This window comes from Pan troglodytes, chromosome 16 (assembly GCF_028858775.2).
Source record: "Pan troglodytes isolate AG18354 chromosome 16, NHGRI_mPanTro3-v2.0_pri, whole genome shotgun sequence".
Taxonomy (NCBI): Eukaryota; Metazoa; Chordata; class Mammalia; order Primates; family Hominidae; genus Pan; species Pan troglodytes.
Genome location: NC_072414.2, coordinates 37,651,730 through 37,670,741, shown reverse-complemented (window position 1 = coordinate 37,670,741; position 19,012 = coordinate 37,651,730). Strand labels below are relative to the sequence as shown.

General features: G+C 43.3%; 1 protein-coding gene across 9 annotated transcripts in view; it reads right to left on the bottom strand.

Annotated features, from left to right (window-relative positions):
* Nucleotides 1-512: 512 nt before the first annotated feature.
* The window catches only part of SQOR (sulfide quinone oxidoreductase), a 58,473-nt gene continuing 39,973 nt past the window's right edge, over nucleotides 513-19,012 (bottom strand). For all 9 annotated transcript variants that reach the window (XM_063794929.1, XM_063794930.1, XM_001164179.7 and 6 more), the window contains 6 exons: nucleotides 18,805-18,999; nucleotides 16,275-16,484; nucleotides 9,107-9,290; nucleotides 3,398-3,465; nucleotides 2,598-2,776; nucleotides 513-821 (listed from right to left, as the gene is read on the bottom strand). In XM_063794929.1, coding sequence (XP_063650999.1) covers nucleotides 764-821; nucleotides 2,598-2,776; nucleotides 3,398-3,465; nucleotides 9,107-9,290; nucleotides 16,275-16,484; nucleotides 18,805-18,999 — 894 coding nt within the window. In that variant the 3' untranslated portion in view covers nucleotides 513-763. The remainder of the gene's footprint in view (nucleotides 822-2,597; nucleotides 2,777-3,397; nucleotides 3,466-9,106; nucleotides 9,291-16,274; nucleotides 16,485-18,804; nucleotides 19,000-19,012) is intronic.

The window sequence follows — 19,012 nt, the reverse complement described above, 5'->3', positions numbered from 1 at the left end:
AAAGATGGACACGTATGAAAACAGAGGGGGAAGGAAGGAGGACTGGATAGAAGAACCTCAGACCCAGCATAGTTCTAAGGAAGTTTCAGCCAGGTTGATGGGGGGTCCTGGAGCTAAAGTTGTCCAGTAGAGAAGTCCCACATTCCAAGGAATGGGCCAGCACTGGCGCCCCACCATGTTCAGTCTCTGGCTGGAAGAAAGTATGGCCTTAGCATAAACAGTGTGGTGGAACAAGAGGGGTGGCAGCTGGGCTCTTACTCCACTGTGCTCCCGCAGCAGGAGTTCTAAGCAGCACATGTTCAGGGCTACTGCCCACTATGTTTGAAACAATATTGTCCCTGGAATGACCCTTTTCAGTGAATCCAAATAGGCTCTGTGAAATTATGCCAGCTGTCAGCTGAATACTCACAGTAGATAACATATAAGCTAGCCCACCACCACCATATTTTTCTCCCAAGTGCTGGAACTTTTCATCCCTATCAGCCAAGATAAAATTTTCTCATAGAACACAATCAGTGACAAACTTTTATTCAGAAAATAAAAGTATTATTTCATTTTATTATTCCCAAAGAATCAAGCCCATCATGAGTAGCCCACATGGTTGCTGTTCAAAGGTACTGAAAAGGGAGGCATTTGGTCACCATTACCCATCAAGAAACTCTTTAGAAGGATAGGTTCCAAGTCCTTCGTGCTGCTCTTGGTCATTCGGTGACTGCAGTTTTGGCCCAGAAGCCATCCAAGATGAGCAAGTGCCGAGCCATCCTTAACTCATACCTAGATGAAACAACTTGCGCAGAAACGCTGGTCCTCCCCAGTAACCCCTGTAAGAAATAACACAAAAAAATGTACCTGCAGCAAGAGAGATGGGGCGACTTCAGTCAGGAGGATGCTGAAAGGGAAGCCAGGCTGCTCACAGAGCATGTTCATCAGCACGTAAAGCAAGATTGTCTAGTGAGTTGGAGAGATCCCATGACTAGGAGGGGACAACCTACTTCCAGTCCTAAGCTTTGACAAAGACTTGCTGTGTGAGCCTGGATGTGCTAACTCAATTTGGCAAATGTGTCTAAAGCCTCTACTACATGCAAACTGCTACTCTTTCTGCTTCCATTAGCTCATAATTAACTGTAGGTCAGGATTTTGCAATCTTGGCCCTATTGATATGTTGGACCAGATAATTCTTTGCTGTTGGGGGTTGACCTGGCATTATAGGACGTTTAGCAGTATCCCTGGCCTCTGCTCACTAAATGCAAGTAGCACCCCTCCAGTTGTAACAACCAAAAAGTGTCTCCAGAAATTATCAAATGTCCCTGGGGCAGCAAGGGGTAGGAAGATCACTCTTGGTTCAGGACCACTGATGTAGACACCCAGATTTCTCTCTCATATGGGTTTAGAAAAGTCAAATGAGGTCATCAGCTTTTAGAATGCAGAAGAGTGGCTGGGTGCAGTGGCTCACACTGGTAATCCCAGCACTTTGGGAGGCTGAGGCAGGTGGATCATTTGAGGCCAGGAGTTTGAGACCAGCCTGGCCAACATGGCAAAACCCTGTCTCTACTAAAAATACAAAAATTAGCTGGGCATGGTGGTGCATTCCTGTAATCCCAGCTACTTGGGAGGCTGAGGCAGGAAAATTGCTTGAACCCGGGAGGTGGAGGTTGCAGCGAGCTGAGATCACACCACTGCACTCCAGCCTGGGTGGCAGGGCAAGACTTTGCCTCCAAAAAAAAAAAAAAGGAGAAAGAGGAATTACTCGTTTTTATTACTCTATTTGCTTATTGAATCCCTACTATGTACCTGCCTCTTTATGTGTTATCTCATTAACCTCCATCTTGTGAGGTAGGCAATGTTACTTTCATTTTGCAGATGAGAAATTTAAACACGAAGAGTGTTTAATTAAATTAAACAGAACTTTCCCTGGGACACACAGCTATGTATGTCATGCTAATAGCATGACACTGCTAATGGCCATAATGACACTGCTAATGACTTCTGCCATGCTAATAGCAGAAGTATGACTCAAATGCAGGTCTGACTCCAAAGTCTGTGCTCTTACTCACTGTTTGGTTTCTCCCATAACAATAAAAACAAAGGTAAGGGGCCAGGAGCGGTGGCTCATGCCTGTAATCCCAACACATTGGGAGGCCGAGGGGGGCGGATCACTTGAGGTTGGGAGTTTGAGACCAGCCTGGCCAACATTTAGTAGAGACCCATCTCTACTAAAAATATAAAAATTAGCCAGGCATGGTGGCAGGCACCTGTAATCCCAGCTACTCAGGAGGCTGGGGCAGGAAAATTGCATGAACCCAGGAAGTGGAGGTTGCAGTGAGCCAAGATCGTGCCACTGCACTCCAACCTGGGCAACAGAGCAAGACTCTGTCTCAAAAAAAAAAAAAAAAAAAAGTAAGGTAGCAGATGATAGAGTACTTGGTATGTGAAAGTGATTTACTATTATTATTTATCCAGCAGCAAAAGAGGGCCTAGAGCATGGAAGACAGAACACTTGGTCACTGCTAATAATGAAGAAAAGAGGCTGCATCCCCTGTGGGTGGAGATGTGCTACAAATCCCTCTCCTCATCCAGGAACCAGGCAGTGCACTTACCTTAGCATCATATTCCAATACAGGAAAGGCATCAGGTCAGCTTTCATGACATACATGGAAAGGCGCTCTTTGCTTTGATCAAAGGGGAAGGTTTCTAGCGGCTCCGCTTTGTAGTCAAACTCAGCAAGAATCACACGGCTGTAGCCGGTCACCAGTGGACATGATGTGTAGCCATCATACTAAAATTGTAAATCAGACTGAGTTGGAAAGTAGATTTTTTTCATGGTACTATATTAACACTATAGAATTTATTATTTGCTGTTAGTGGTTATATATTTTTTTCTTTTCTGTATATTCTAACTTTTTGTACTGTGAAAAATGTAAATTATATTACAAAAAAAATAGTACTAATGGCAAAAACAGAAATGCCCATATTGGAGACACTAATTAAGAAAGTGCAAAACTGGGCCAGGCGCGGTGGCTCACACCTGTAATCCCAGCACTTTGGGAGGCCAAGGCGGGTGGATCACCTGAGGTCAGGAGTTTGAGATCAGCCTGACCAACATGGAGAAACCCTGTCTCTACTAAAAATACAAAAAATTAGCCAGGCGTGGTGGCACATGCCTGTAATTCCATCTATTTGGGAGGCTGAGGCAGGAGAATCACTTGAACCCAGGAGGTGGAGGTTGCAGTGAGCCGAGATCGTGCCATTGCACTCCAGCCTGGGCAACAAGAGCAAAGCTCCACTTCAAAAAAAAAAGAAAAGAAAAGAAAGAAAGTGCAAAATTGTGGGAAAACACTACTTTTACACAGAATGGAAGATGATCATTGAGACAGTGATTCTTACAAGGCATACAAACCTTCTTTATTGGTGTTTGATTCTTCATAATCACAGAAATTGTTCTATCAAGTATTCCTGACTGGGCAGCTATAAGAGAAATGGGAAAGTCAGAAAAATGTAAGCATCTAGGTTTTCCATGAAAACTAATTTGCAAATAACTTTAATGTAAACAAGTTAAGAAGATTCCATTTCCCATCCCTCGAGACTGTGACTAGAACATGACCTTCTTACTAATTGAAATTCTGACTACCGGAGGGGGTTCTTTAATTCATGAAAGGCCTGCGCATGTGTTTCCATGGGTTTGAAACTAAAGAGCCGACTCCCTCCAGTGCAGCTGTAAGGATGGACCTACCCCAAATCCACTGCCTCTCCTCCTGGGGTTGAGGCTGTCAACTTAGTCTGTGTGTCCACTTAGTCAGTGTTCTTGGCCATGCGGGTTATCCCTGTGTCCCTGTTCACAGGCAGTCTGGATTGGTAGCCCCAGGCATTTCCAATAAGACAAAGCAGGCCTTCCTCTCTACCGGACTGTACTGGCTGAGGCAGGACCAGGTGGATATAGATACAGATATAGATATAGATCTGTGGATATAGATATAGATCTATAGATATAGAGATACAGATATATAGATCGACCTGTATTTCCATCTCTCTGTCTCTTTCCTAGATAGACAGACAGACAGAACGACAGACAGATACAGATACATCGGGATTTGTTTCTGTTTTTCTTTGGCAAGAGTGGGGAGACTGCCTTTTTTGTTAGGAAAATGTTCAAATTCCATCGTTTCGTTTCATGCATCTCATCACACATGCTATTTTTTTCCTGCTGTATTTTTAGAGCAGATATCACATCAGTTCACTCATAAATCTTCCTGTCTGTATCTCTGATGGGGAATTTTCTTAACACAAACCCACAGTATTTTCACACCCCCAAAATATTAGTAATAGTTTCTTCATATAATCTAAACCCAGTTTGTGTTCAATGTTGAATAATTAAGACTGCCGAGATGGGCATGGTGGCTCATGCCTGTAATCCCAACACTTTGGGAGGCCGAGGAAAGTGGATCATTTGAGGTCAGGAGTTCAAGACCAGCCTGGCCAATATGATGAAACCCCATCTCTACTAAAAATACAAAAATTAGTCAGGCATGATGGTACACACCTGTAATCCCAGCTACTCAGGAGGCTGAGGCAGGAGAATCGCGGAGGTTGCAGCAAGCCGAGATGGCACCACTGCACTCCACCCTTGGGGATAAAGTGAGACGCCACCTCAGAAAAACAAAAAAAGACTACCCTTTTAAGGAGACAGCAGTTTGTGGCCGAGCATGGTGGCTTACGCCTGTAATCTCAGCACTTTGGGGGACCAAGGTGAGCAGATCACAGGAGTTTGAGACCAGCCTGGCCAACATGGTGAAACCTGTCTCTACTAAAAATACAAAAAATTAGCCAGGCGTGGTGTCGCTCCTGTAATTCCAGCTACTCAGGAGGCTGAGGCACAAGAATAGATTGAATCCGGAGGCAGAGGTTGCAATGAGCTGAGATCGCACCACTGCCCTCCAGCCTGCATGACGGAATGAGACTCTATCTCAAAAATAAAATAAAACGAAGATACGGCAGTTTGTGTCTCTAGAGGTAGAACATGGGATTCACATTTGAGGAAAGATGGGTTACCTTTGTATTATAAAATGCTTATTAAAGTGGTTATTTTGCAATCTCCCAAATCAGGGGTTAGCAAACTTTTTCTGTAAGAAAAATTGCAGGTCTTGTGGGCCAACGGCAAATCAAAGATATTATATAATGAGAAAAAACAAAATTTCCACCATACCAAAACAGGCAGTGGACTGCATTGCCCCATAAGCTATAGTTTGCTGATGCCCAAATCAAAGAAGCAATGATTTTTTTTTTCTAGAATGGGTGGGGGTCAAAAAAATGTAGAGTAAAGAACTCTGCTTAAAAATATTAAATGAGGCTGGGCGTGGTGGCTCACGCCTGTAATCCCAGCACTTTGGGAGGCTGAGGTGGGTGGATCAGAACAGCCTGGCCAACATGGTAAAACCCCATCTCTACTAAAAATAGAAAAATTAGCCAGGCGTGGTGGCAGGTGCCTATAATCCTAGCTACTCAGGAGGCTAAGACAAGAGAATTGCTTGAACCCAGGAGGCAGAGGTTGCAGTGAGCCAAGATCGTGCCACTGCACTCCAGCCTAGGCAACAGAGCAAGACTCCATCTATATATATATATATATTAAATGAGGCCAAGCACAGTGGCTAATGCCTATAATCCCAACATTTTGGAAGGCCAAAGCAGGAGGATCACTTGAGCCCAGGAGTTTGAGACTTGGGCAACATAGGGAGACCCTATCTCTACAGATAACTTAAAAATTAGCTGGGTATGGTGACACATGCCTACAGTTCCAGCTACTTGGGTGGAGGGGTGGGGGTTGAAGTGGAAGGATCACTTGAGCCCAAGAGGTCAAGTCTGCAGCGAGCCATGATCACTCTACTGCACTCCACCCTGGGCAACAGAGCGAGACCTTGTCTCTAAAAAACCCAAAAAAATTAAATGGCTATATTCACTGTGGGCAAAGCAACATCTCTAAAGATCATATTTCCCTTTTGGAAAACTGTGTTCCTGTTTGAGGGCCATAAAGAGTTTGGAATCTGGACTGAGAACACTTGAGGAGGCCACAGCAGCAGGACATCAAGGGCAATGGAAAAGGAGTGGAGACGTCCAGTGGGTGCCACCACAGAGAGGTGAGGCCTGTGGAGCCAGCAAGCAGTCACTCAACATCCAGGCTTAAAGTGTGCATGGGTGCAGGCGTGCGGGACTTGGGTTTTTGCCCTGTATTACAATCCCCTTCTATCATGCCCATGCCTTCAGTTAACTTTTGTTAAATGCCACATCCTGATCTTTGCTGTGCTGGGAGTAATTAAAGGAGCATCCTGGGGCAGAGAGAAGCAGAGAAGGGGACATGAGCTCCGGAAAGCCAGACTCAACATGGCAAGACGGGTCTTGCTCACAATCGCATAAGGGTCTGGACAGAGGATTGGTGGCAAGTAAACCCAAGGACAGATTTGTGGAAAAAGTGTAGCATTGCCTTGGGATACTCAGAGGATTTGGGGAAGGGAATCTAAGAAGAAATGAAGATCTGCTTGGGAACAGCTAGTACTATTGTAATTTGGACATTGAAGAGAAGAGTAAATAGACTTTCACACAGGTGAAATATTAGGTTGGTTCAAGTAATTGCGGTTTTTGCCACTACTCTTAATGGCAAAAATTTAGAGACATTACTCTTAATGGCAAAAACCGCAATTACTTTTGCACCAACCTAAATAGCAGGTAAAGAGCACTCATTATGGTACTGTTTGAATAAAAATGGGTTGGAAACAACCCAGATATAATTAAGAGTGGACTCTTTAAATAAGCTCTAGAGCAACCATAGAATAGGTTGCAGATTGTAAGACACAAATGTAAAAACAATGGGGATGCTCCCTCCGTGGTTGGGGGACTGTGGAAGCCACGCAGATGCACTGCAGGACTGGGAACAAGACTTTCCACTTAGAATATTTTTGTTCAGTCATATTCAGTCTTATCTATCTGGAACATCGAATTAAATATTTGTTTGAAGAAGGCTAAAAGCTGGGTAATCTGGGCCTCACATCACAGGTAGTTTCACCACATAAATGCTGCAGGCTTACATTAAATGAGTGTCATTTCAAAGTATCACCCCACAGACTACCTACAAATTACAAAGACAGAGAGAGTACTTTTACAATGAAAAAAAAAGAGAGAGAAAGAGAGAGAGAACACCCCTTAACCCAGTGAGGAAGTCTAGCTTCACTAAAGACAAGACAAACTAACATGACAGGCTCCTGAGGTGCCACAGAGGGAGGTACGCAGCCTCAGGTATGGAGATTTTTGCCAAAACATATAACCTGAATCTAACCATAAGAAAGCAACTAGACAATTCTAAATTTTGGGGTATTCTACAAGGTAACTGGCCTGGAATCTTCAAAAATATCGATGTCGTGAAAGTAAAGAAAAAAATGTCAGAAGGCCTGCTCTATATTAAAGGGAACCAAAGAGGCATGACGCCCAATGCAGTGTGTGATCCTTGACTGGCTGGTGGATTTAAGGAGGGGCTGGGACAAAAAAGGACATTTTTAGGAAAATATACATAAATACGGGCTGGGTGTGGTGGCTCACGCCTATAATCCTAGCACTTTGGGAGGCCAACGTGGGCAGATCACCTGCAGCCAGGAGTTCGAGACCAGCCTGGCCAACATGGTGAAACCCCATCTCTACTAAAAATTAAAAAATTAGCCAGGTGTGGTGGTGGGTGCCTGTAATACCAGCTACTTGGGAGGCTGAGGAAGGAGAATCGCTTGAACCTGGGAGACAGAGGTTGCAGTGAGCTGAGAGTGCGCCACTGCACTCCAGTCCAGGCAACAAGAGTGAAATTCTGTCCCCCCACCAAAAAACAAACAAACAAACAAACAAAATATATATATATATATGTACACACACACACACATAATATATACATACATAATATACATATATACATAAATACGAAGAAGCAAATGTCACAAAATATTAATAATTGGTTAATACCTGAAGGGTATATGAGTATTATAATTTATTTCAAATTTGTATAGGTTTGAGTTTTTTTTAAATAAAAAGTTGGAAGGAAATTAATATTAATAATGAAAAAGACACTCAGTGAGTTTCCTAGATGGTCTACCTTGAGGTTGAAATAGTCAGCAAAAGTAACACAATCTGTTCCACAGGTGTCTAATTCACACAAAACATGACCATACTGAAGGTCTTGTGTTTTATAGCATCCAGAGAAGCCAGTTCCTGTCAGTAGAGGACAGAATCTAAAAGGCAATTCTCCCCATCACTGCTGGTGCAGAACATCGAGGTGAAGAATTTAGTTTTCCAGGCTGAGGCCTTAATCGTGTACCACTCAGGGCATGCTCCACTGTATTTGTCTTAACAGGACAATTTTCTGGTCTGCAAGCTTTCATTGACTTGCATGTGTTTTCTGGGAAAACAAATGCTCCTTGAGCTTTATGGTGTCTCAGGCAGAAGAAAAATAGCCAACCTCCCTGGTGTCAGAGGCAAAGAATACCAGGGATGCCAGTATGGCAGTATGAGAAGTAACAGAATTCAAGAGACCTAGAAAAGTGATGCACTCTCTCTAAGGCCCCTTCTTCTGACAACAACCCCTCTGACCTAGAAAAGGTAGATAAGATCATGCTACTCTGGGGCAAAGCACTCAAAAGGTACTTTTTGCTGTATATGACACTGGGTTCATTGACAACTTGCTTCTGTCTTAGGAAGGCCTTTTTTTTTTTTTTTTTGAGATGAAGCCTTGCTCTGTCACCCAGGCTGGAAAGGAGTGGTGCGATCTTGGCTCCCTGCAACCTCCACCTCCTGGGTTCAAGCAATTCTTCTGCCTCAGCCTCCTGAGTAGCTGGGATTGCAGGCGCCCGCCACACGCCTGACTAATTTTTGTATTTTTAGCAGAGATGGGGTTTCACCATGTTGGCCAGGCTGGTCTCAAACTCCTGGCCTCAAATGACCTGCCTGCCTGAGTCTCCCAAAGTGCTGAGATTACAGGCAGGAACCACTGTCGCTGGCCGATGCCAAGCTTTTGTTTTTGTTACAATCATGCCTTGAGGTGACATATTTTTGAGAAAGGGAGAAATAGAGCTGGTTAACTTACCTACTGCAGCAGCGGTCTTTGACGTAGGAAGGTTGGTGCAGTCCCCAATCCCAAACACATTTGGGTACCTCTTGTGTTGCAGAGTTTCTTTATCCACATCCACCCAACCAGCAGCATCAGCCACAGGACTGGTCTTGAGGACATCTGGTGGGCTCATTGGTGGTGTGACATGAAGCATTTCATACTACACACAAAGAGAGAATCCACATTTTCATTTATTCAATATTTCTACAGCTCCACAAGCTCTCCCCCCACCTTCCTTACTCCATACACTGTGCTATGGCTGCATGGAGCATTATACAATCAGCACTTGTACCAGTCCATGCCCTCTCCAAGATCTTATGTGTTCTCCTGGGGAATGGTGATAAGCTAAATAACCATTCTCTCAGTTGACGTGATCTCCCCATACAGAGACCAAGAGAGCCCTGTGGCCACACACGTACGGGTACATGAGACATTGGAGTAAAGCTCGCTAATATTCTGAAAAAACCCATTGATGTTTTTATTAGTACTAAAATAAGGGGGTGGTATATTTCAGTTGCAGTCTCCCTGACCCTCAGCTGTCAACTTGTAAAGTTTAGCACCTCAGCGTTATTCTGTAAGGTGATGCTCAGCATCCCTTAAACTTGTAAAGGACATGTTAGGAGCTGGTAAGAAAGCATCATTCCCAAATATGTGTCAACTTCAAAACACATAAAGAAAACTGTCAGAACACCAATTTAAGATGAAAAGGGGTGGTAAAAATATGAGCTAGCACTTTGGAAAAGGAGCAAGGGGTCTGATTCAGTACTGGATTTACTTTTCAGTGCAGAAGGCAGGGGTGAATTTTTTTCCAAAACACCGTATCAAGGTTACTTTGGTAGTGGTGCACTGACCCATCCTAATCACTTTTGAGGGCTCATTTAATTTTTTTGTTTATGTAATATTCTTTCACATTTTGTAGTTGGTTCTTATTATTCTTTTTATTTATTTTTAACAAACTCCTTCCAGCAAATTCATCAATTTGCTAGTGGGTCCAGTTAAGGACACATTGATTGAAATGTTCACGACATGTCATTAGGGTAAAAACTTAAGCATTTGAAGACAATTCCAACCTTTTGAGATAGTCAATAGCCCTTCATTTCCACAAGAAGTCCAATGGCCCCATGCCCTCCGAGAGGCTCAGCAGTCACTGATGGCAATGGGAATTAGGAAGATGACTTGTACTTATTACAACTCTCAGACAAATATAAGCTTAATTAACCTCAGGGAAGGAGCACTGCAAATGGCTGCTGCTCATCTGCAGGATAATCTTGGGTGGAGGGTGGCTCTTGGGGACATGGGTCCCTGAGGTCAGGTCTGTTAATGAACATTGAAACTGAATGCATGTTTGCAGGATAATGGATGAAATGGTCAACAGCTATCATCTACTAAATTATTAATCTCCTGTCTGCATTTCCACAGTCTACTAGAACTACTTTTGAGACAGTGTTTCACTCTGTTGCCAGACTGGAGGACAGTGGCTTGATCATAGCTCACTATAGCCTCGAACCCCTGGGCTCAAGCAATCCTCCTGCCTCAGCCAGGAGGCACGCACCACCACACCCAGCTAGTTTGTTGTTGTTGTTGTTTCTTTTATTAGAGACTCGGTATGCTCTGTTGCCCAGGCTGGTCTCGAACTCCTGGGCTCAAGCAACCCACCTGTCTCAGCCTCCCAAAGTGCTGGGATTACAGGTGCAAGCTACCATACCTGACCTAGAACTACGTTTTTGAACTGAGGTCTAAACCTTACTAGAGTCATCTCGGTGGAGTTAATGTGTTTGAATTTCACAAGTACACATAAATTCCACACCTCTTTTCTAAAAGAAAAGCTGAATACTTTCATATAATCATCATAAAGGTATGGAGTTTTACCTGAGCTAACATCCTACAAAAGGGTCTACTTTATGGATTTATTAGAAATTAATGGCCAGGTGCAGTGGCTCATGCCTGTAATTCCAACACTTTGGGGGGCCAAGGTGGGCAGATCGCTTGAGCTCAGGAGTTCGAGACCAGCCTGGGTAATGCAGTCACACCCCTCTCTACCAAAAACATAAAAAATTATCTAGGCGTAGTAGCACATGCCTGTTGTCCCAGCTCCTCAGGAGATTGAGGTAGGAGGATGGCTTGCTGGAGGCTGGGAGGTGGGGGTTGCAGTGAGCCAAGATGGCACCACTGCACTCCAGCCTGGGTGACAGAGCAAGATCCTGCCTCCAAAAGAAAAAAAGAAATAAAAAGAAATTAACATTGGGCCAGGTGTGGTGGCTCACACCTGTAATCCCAACATTTTGGGAGGCCAAGGCGGGCAGATCACTTGAGCCCAGGAGTTTGAGACCAGCCTGAGCAACATAGCAAAACCCAGTCTTTAAAAAATACAAAAATTACCCGGGCATGGTGGTGCATGCCTATAGACCCAGCTACTCAGGAGGCTGAGGTAGGAGGATTGCCTGAGCCTGGGAAGTAGAGACTGCAGTGAGCCGTGAGCCACAGTTGTACCACTGTACTCCAACCTGGGTAACAGAGTGAGACCCTGTCTACAAAAAAAAAGAAACAAACAAACAAACAAACAAACACTGGCACTTTGTTGTAGCTTGTTCATTATCTATCATTTATTTCTGTAACTGTATAGGATAAATAACTTGGTTCTCCTTTATTAACATACATAGTCCATTCAGTGTGGTGGTTTTCAAACTTTAATGTTTATTAGCAGCATTGGGGAGACTTGTGGAAAATACAGGTTCCCAGACTGCACCATGCCAAGATCCCAATCTAGTAGATCTGGGTAAAGCACGGGAATCTGTACTTTAACAAAATCTGCTAGTGATTCTGATATGTAAAATCTGTGGATCACATGCTTACAATCTCTGGCTTGAAGGAACAGGTTCATTTACAAAGAAAAATAGAATGCTATTATTTGGACAAGTCACTTCATCTCTTCGGTCTTTAGTTTGCTTATCCATAAAGAAATGCACTAGACTAGACAATCTCCAAAGTGTCTTCTAGTTCCTCCACCTCCCAGATTCAAGCAATTCTCTGCCTCAGCCTCCCGAGTAGCTGGGATTACAGGCTCCCGCCACCATGCCCAGCTAATTTTTGTATTTTCAGTAGATACAGGTTTCACCATCTTGGCCAGGCAGGTCTCAAACTCCTGACTTCATGATCCACCCGCCTCGGCCTCCCAAAGTGCTGGGATTATAGACGTGAGCCACCACATCCGGCCCAATTCTTCACACCAGTTGTTCTCAATCTTGGTTGAACATTAGTCATTAGGGGAATTTTTGAAACTCCCCATCCTCAATCTGCACCCCAAACCAATTAATTAAAACCTCTTGTAAAGAGGCCAGGCATCAGCACATTTTAAAAGCTCCCTAATATGTAGCCAGGGTTAAGAGCCACAGCTTTACATCCTTCTGGTGGATTTTTTGAAATTCAGATTTTAAGAGTGGAACTAAATATCTGACCTGAAATCCTATAATTCAAAGGGGACACAAATATCTTCTTTAATTACAAACCTCTTAGAAGAATAATAACCATTCATTTATCCACACCCCTACCTACAACCTCAGCTATCCAGAGGACAGCTGGGAACCGAAGTACTAACAAAGTTAAGTTCATGCACTCAAGTTCATACACTTTGTTCATAAAAGTATGCTTCAGGCTCTTACTCATAGCCCATTTTAGTGAAAGCCCAACTTGGGCTCACTCAAACGGACTCTCTCAAATGGGCTCTTTTGTAAAGTAAAAATGAGTTCACTCATATGAGCTCTCACTCATAGCCCATTTGAGTGAGGCCATTTGAGGAACAGCAATTTAAAAGAGCTAAAGCTGGAGGGACCTCCCAAAGTCACTAACAACTGCCTGACAGCCAGGAAAAAGGAAAACTACAAAAAGGACACACATAAAAACAAAGAGCAGTAATTTGAGACCCTTTTGTAAAGTGATAACTAGCTCCAAACATTCCAGTAGCTTCTGTGTGCATAACTACACAGGAGCTATTCAAAATGATGACCCTGAGCTGCTGCAGATAGATACTAGATGAGCCTGGGACAACCTGTGACACCAGAAAGTAAAGGAAGTGCTCAAACACATGATGGGGCATGTCACAGGGACACAAGAGCCAGCTGGAAGGGAAATCTACTGACCAAATCCAAAACAATTTGAGCACCAAAATAATTAAAAACAATAATGAATGATAACACCATAAGAAAAAATATAGGAACTCATGAGTTCATACCAATAGTTAATTAAGAAGCAAAGACTCTCACTGAAAGAATGCCAAGAGCTTACCGGTAAATGTGCAGGATGTGTCACAGTTAGAAAATCACCATTTTGCAACCACCATAGTAAAGATTTGATTAGGCAAGGATCATCAATGGATGCTAACTCTAGTGGGGAGACTTGAATGAGTAGACTATTTGCATGGTTTTAAAGTGTCTTCCCACAGACTTCTTATTAGTAGCAAGGGAGAAAACAAATTGTAATTATTCCATGGAAAAACTGGACCACATCTTGACTGCTGATCAAAATTAACATCACCAATGAAGGGCAGAGGAACACTGTATGCTTGCAAATGTGATACCTTAGAAGGGCACAATGCTTATGCAATGTTCCAGTCTAACAAACAGAGCCTGAGGCCAGGTGCGATGGCTCATGCCTGTAATCCCAGCACCTCAGGAGGCCGAGCAGGTGGATGGCTTGAGGTCAGGAGTTCGAGACCAGCCTGGCCAACATGGTGAAACCTCGTCACTACTAAAAATAAAAAATAAAAAAATTAGCCGGGCATGGTGGTGCACACCTGTAGTCCCAGCTACTCATGAAGCTGAGGCAAGAGAATCGCTTGAACCTGGGACGCAGAGGCTGCAGTGAGCTGAGATTGCACCACTGCACTCCAGCCTGGGTAACACAGAGAGACTTCGTCTCAAAAATAAATAAATAAATAAATACATATCAACGCTTGAAACTAATCACAAGAAAACATTGACAAACTCAAAATGAGGAACATTCTACTGAAAGAAAAGTGGTGGGGGAGAGGGCTGTATTATTTCAAAATATCAATGTCATAGAAGACAAAGAAAAGCTATAGAAACGTCACAGATTAAAGGAGGCTAAATAGACCTCACAATTGAATGTAATACCTGACTGTAGCCTGAGTCCTGCACTGGAGGAAAACATGCTATAAACACAGTTGGGCCAATCAACGAAACTGGAATACAAATAGTAAGTTAAAAAATTATATCTGTGCTAAATTTCCTGAGTTGATAATGGTACTGTGGTTATGTAAGAGAACACTTCTATTTTAGAAAATTAACACTAAAGTATTTGGGGCTAAAGAGAGCTGATGCATGATATATGTAAATTTCCTTGGAAAAACTAGATATGGATGGATAGATAGACAAAGGCAGATAGACAGAAGACAGAGAGAAAGAAAGAAAAAGAAGAAAGGAAGGAAGAAATCAAATGATAAAGCTAAAGCAAACGGTAAAATTCTACAAGTGAATCTAGGTAAAAGCTACATACAATTTTCTTTGTACTATTTTTATTTTGTAACTTCTCTAAGTTTGAGATTATTTCTTTTCTTTTTTTTTTTTTTTAGACGGAGTCTCACTCTGTCACACAGGCTGGAGTGCAGTGATACAATCTCGGCTCACTGCAGCCTCCGCCTTCTGGGTTCCAGCGATTCTCCTGCCTCAGCCTCCTGGGTAGCTGGGATTACAGGGATGTGCCACCACGCCCAGCTAATTTTTGTATTTTTAGTAGAGATGGCTTCACCATGTTGACCAGGCTGGTCTCGAACCCCTGACCACAGGTGATCCGCCTGCCTCGGCCTCCCAAAGTGCTAGAATTATAAGCAAGAGCCACAGTGCCCGGCCTGAGATTATTTCCAAATAAAAGTTTTTAAAATTATGACCCTGAATCATCAGTAACATTTCAAGTGATATTTAGTGCACTATTTTAAAAAGGAAAGATGTATGCAATAAATTTTAGAAAGAGCTGAGCTAAAAAGCTTAAAATTTGAAGTTTGAAGTTTAGAAGCCTAGTCTTTGGTTCACCTCAAAATTCCTTTTTATGGAACCCTTCATTTCTTGAAAAATTCTGAATGAATAAAATCTGACTCTGTAACATTTTCTCATTGCCAACAGCTTTTGCCAAAATGATGTAAACAAATATTCTTCCATGCATGCTTCTCCAGATGCTTTTACAACTTGTTCTTAACCTCATAACACCTCCAGAAAGTACTATTCCCACTTCACAGAAGAAGAAATTCAGACACCAAGGCCAACCCCATACAACAAAGGCCAAATCTTTCCAAGAAGTATGGTAGCTCTGCCAGATCCTTCAAGGGGAAATATTTTTAAAGATAGCCTCTTCCACAAGTGAAAGACATCCCTGTTGTTATTTTTTCTTTCTTCTTTTGTTTTTTGAAACGGAGTCTCGCTCTGTTGCCCAGGCTGGAGTGCAATAGTGTGATCTCGGCTCACTGCAACCTCCACCTCCTGGCTTCAAGCGATTCTCCTGCCTCATCCTCCCCAGTAGCTGGGACTACAGGTACCTGCCACCACGCCCAGCTAATTTTCGTATTTTTAGTAGAGACAGGGTTTCACCATGTTGGCCAGCCTGGTCTCGAACTCCTGACCTCAAGTGATCCGCCTGCCTTGGCCTTCCAAAGTGCTGGGATTACAGGCGTGAGCCACCATGCCCAGCCAATCCCTGTTTTCTTGAACTACTCACAGGGTTACTTCCTGCTCACAAGCAGGACTGTTTCTCACATGCCACCAATTGAGACAATCACCAGATCTTGCATTCGAGGAACCCTCCCTTACCTCTACACAGTAACCAAAGTTGTGGAATATTTTTGGCTACTTCAAGTGACTCGATGCCAGGAAAAGTTGAGTCAAAGGAATAGGACAAAAATTCACTTGGCACCAGCTAACGACACCTTCTCACCTCCCACTGACACAGCCTCTTACATCTTTCTCTTCCCCACCCATTTTGGCCTACCTTCTTGCCCTAACACTTCCCTAAGATGCTCATTTCACCCAGTCTTCCCCAGCACACAATGATGGCAGATAGGGTGGTGTGAGCCCCCATGTATCTATGGCACGTTTCAGCAGACAACGCTTCAGGCTGACAGCTTAGCCTCACCACTCACTGAAATCACTTGGGTCTCTCCTGGTTTGTCCAGGTTCTCAAATACAGCCTCTTGTTTATCGGCTCGGACTTCAATGAGGTTTTTCTTGTAGTTAACAGTAAGGTTCCGCTCCTGGATGATCTCCTGCAGGGCATCTGCATACTTCTTAACCCCGAAAATGGCTCCAAGAGAAGTGTTGAAAATGATATTGGCCTTGGATCGCTTCCCTGTCTGAGAAAAATAAGAAAACCATTAACACCAAAGCATGACTGCAGCTGCCTTTTTTTTTTTTTTTAAATCCAGACAAGAATTAAAACCCTCAGCAGGGACCTTGCTAGCTTTTGCCACCATTATGTCCTGGCAGGGCAACGGGTAGACCAATCCACTGCCTCCTCCTTATGTTCTGCCCATGACATACAACTAAGTACACACTTGAGTTGGGGGCTGAGGTGGGCACTGTTCAGCTGAAGGCCAGAGCTGAAGGTTAGGTCCAGGTCAAGATAGAATAGAGTAGAATGGAATGTTTATTCATATATTCATGTATTCATTCACTCAATAAATATTTAACAAAGTTCTAGAGTTGGCAAGATACTGTCCTAGGTGCTGAGGGAACAGCAGTGAGCAAAACTGAGTTCCAGCCAGGCGCAGTACCTCACACCTGTAATCCTAGTACTTTGGGAGGCCGAGGCAGGCAGATCACCTGACGTCAGGAGTTCCAGACCAGCCTGGCCAACATGGTTTGAGACAAGCCTGTCTCTACCAAAAATATAAAAATTAGCTGGGCGTGGTGACAGGCGCCTGTAATCCCAGCTACTCAGGAGGCTGAGGCAGGAGAATGGCTTGAACCCAGGAAGCGGAGTTTGCAGTGAGCTGAGATTGCACCATTGCACTCCAGCCTGGGTGACAGAGCAAAATTATGTCTCCAAAAAAAAAAAAAAAAAAAAAAACTAAACTAAAAAACAGTAACAACAAAACCCTGAGTTCCTACCTTCTTGATATTGTTCAGAGAGGCCAATATTCTCCCAAATGCCTAAGATCAGAGAGGCCAATATTCTCCCAAATGCCTAAGATCTTTTGGTACTCGAACCTTCCTCATAGGCCATCCAAGACTTGGGAGAAAAGAGTTACACAAAGGAAGTTTCCAGGACGGAAGAAACAGCTGGTTTCTTCCTCTTTCCTTTGCTCGGCTCCTTTCATGATTTGCTCACCCGGATCTCACCATTTGAAGAGTTCAAATGGGTAAGTGTCTCAAAAGGCTGTGCCAACCCTTTATGACCCAGAATGAACTTTCTTGGAGTCAGAAATGATTACTGGAACTGTCTTTAATTCCCTACCTCACAGGGTTGTCACAGTTTACAGAGCTCAGGGGAAGGTCTTGATCAGTCCCAGCCTCCATGAGCACATTCAACCACTCCCCAGCCCGTTCTTCCCCACCCTTCTTCCCATCTGTCCCCATACACGACTATGGGCTGCCAGAAATCCTGCCACTGTCTCAAGCCAAACCGCACTTTGGTAAACTAAATGTCAAACCCCAGGCAAGAGCAGGGAGGGCAAGAACAGCTTCCCTTACAAGCTTAAGCCAGGTGTACTTGAGCTGCAGACACCTGCTCTTACACAGAGAGCATTTGGAGAATGCTGAGAAAGTCTCCTCCTGCCCAAATATCTCTTTTCTTGAAGGTTTAAAGTTCTATGAGAACATTTTTTTGCTTTTTAAATTGGCATTTTCCCTATCATATTTTTTTAATGTATACCCAAGGGACAGAAAATATTCATGACCTTAAACTTGAGTGGAAGTAGTGGATAGCATTATGGATAAAAATGAACAATCTGCAACTAATTGTCTCACTATATGGAAATATTTAAACAGTCTCTAACATATCTCTCCAGTAGACTTTTTTTTTTTTTTTTTTTTAAGACGGAGTTTCGCTCTTGTTGCCCAGGCTGGAGTGCAATGGCACAATCTTGGCTTACCACAATCTCCGCCCCCCAGGTTCGAGCAATTCTCCTGTCTCAGCCTCCCGAGTAGCTGGAATTACAGGCATGCACCACCACGCCCAGCTAATTTTTTTTGTATTTTTAGTAGAGACGGGATTTCTCCATGTTGGTCAGGCTGGTCTTGAACTCCTAACCTCAGGTGACCCGCCCACCTCGGCCTCCCAAAGTGCTGGGATTACAGGCGAGAGCCACCACACCCGGCATCCAGTAGACTTTTACACACATATTTAAAAAGTATGTAACAAAGACTATATAATATTATATAATACAGCTAAATTTTTCATGTACGCTATGACTGTAACCAGATTTAAGTACACAGAAAAAAAGCTGGAAAGCCATGTCAAATTGAAAACTGCAGCTTTATTAAAGCAATTGGATCATGAGTGATTTTCTCCTCTTTTATATTTTATAAACTTCCAGTTAACTAATTTTGTACACATGTAATAAAAATTCAGAGATAAAAAAGGGATTACAATAGAGATAAAATGGAATTCTTGCAATCAGTGAATTAGCACTGTCCGCCCTGCTCATCTCTGTCCCCGGAAAGGAAGCATACCTTCCTGAAGTAGGCTTCTGATAAGTACATGATCTTCTGAGGGGCTCCAGCACACTTCACTGGAGTATTTGGGAAGGTGAAGATGGCATTGCCCTCTTTGAAGTCCTGCAGAGCTTTCCATGTCTTCTCTACAGTCTCAACTGAATAATTCGACCCTATTTTGGGATGAGCAAAACCTTCAGGTAGACCTTTAATCTGCAACAAAGTA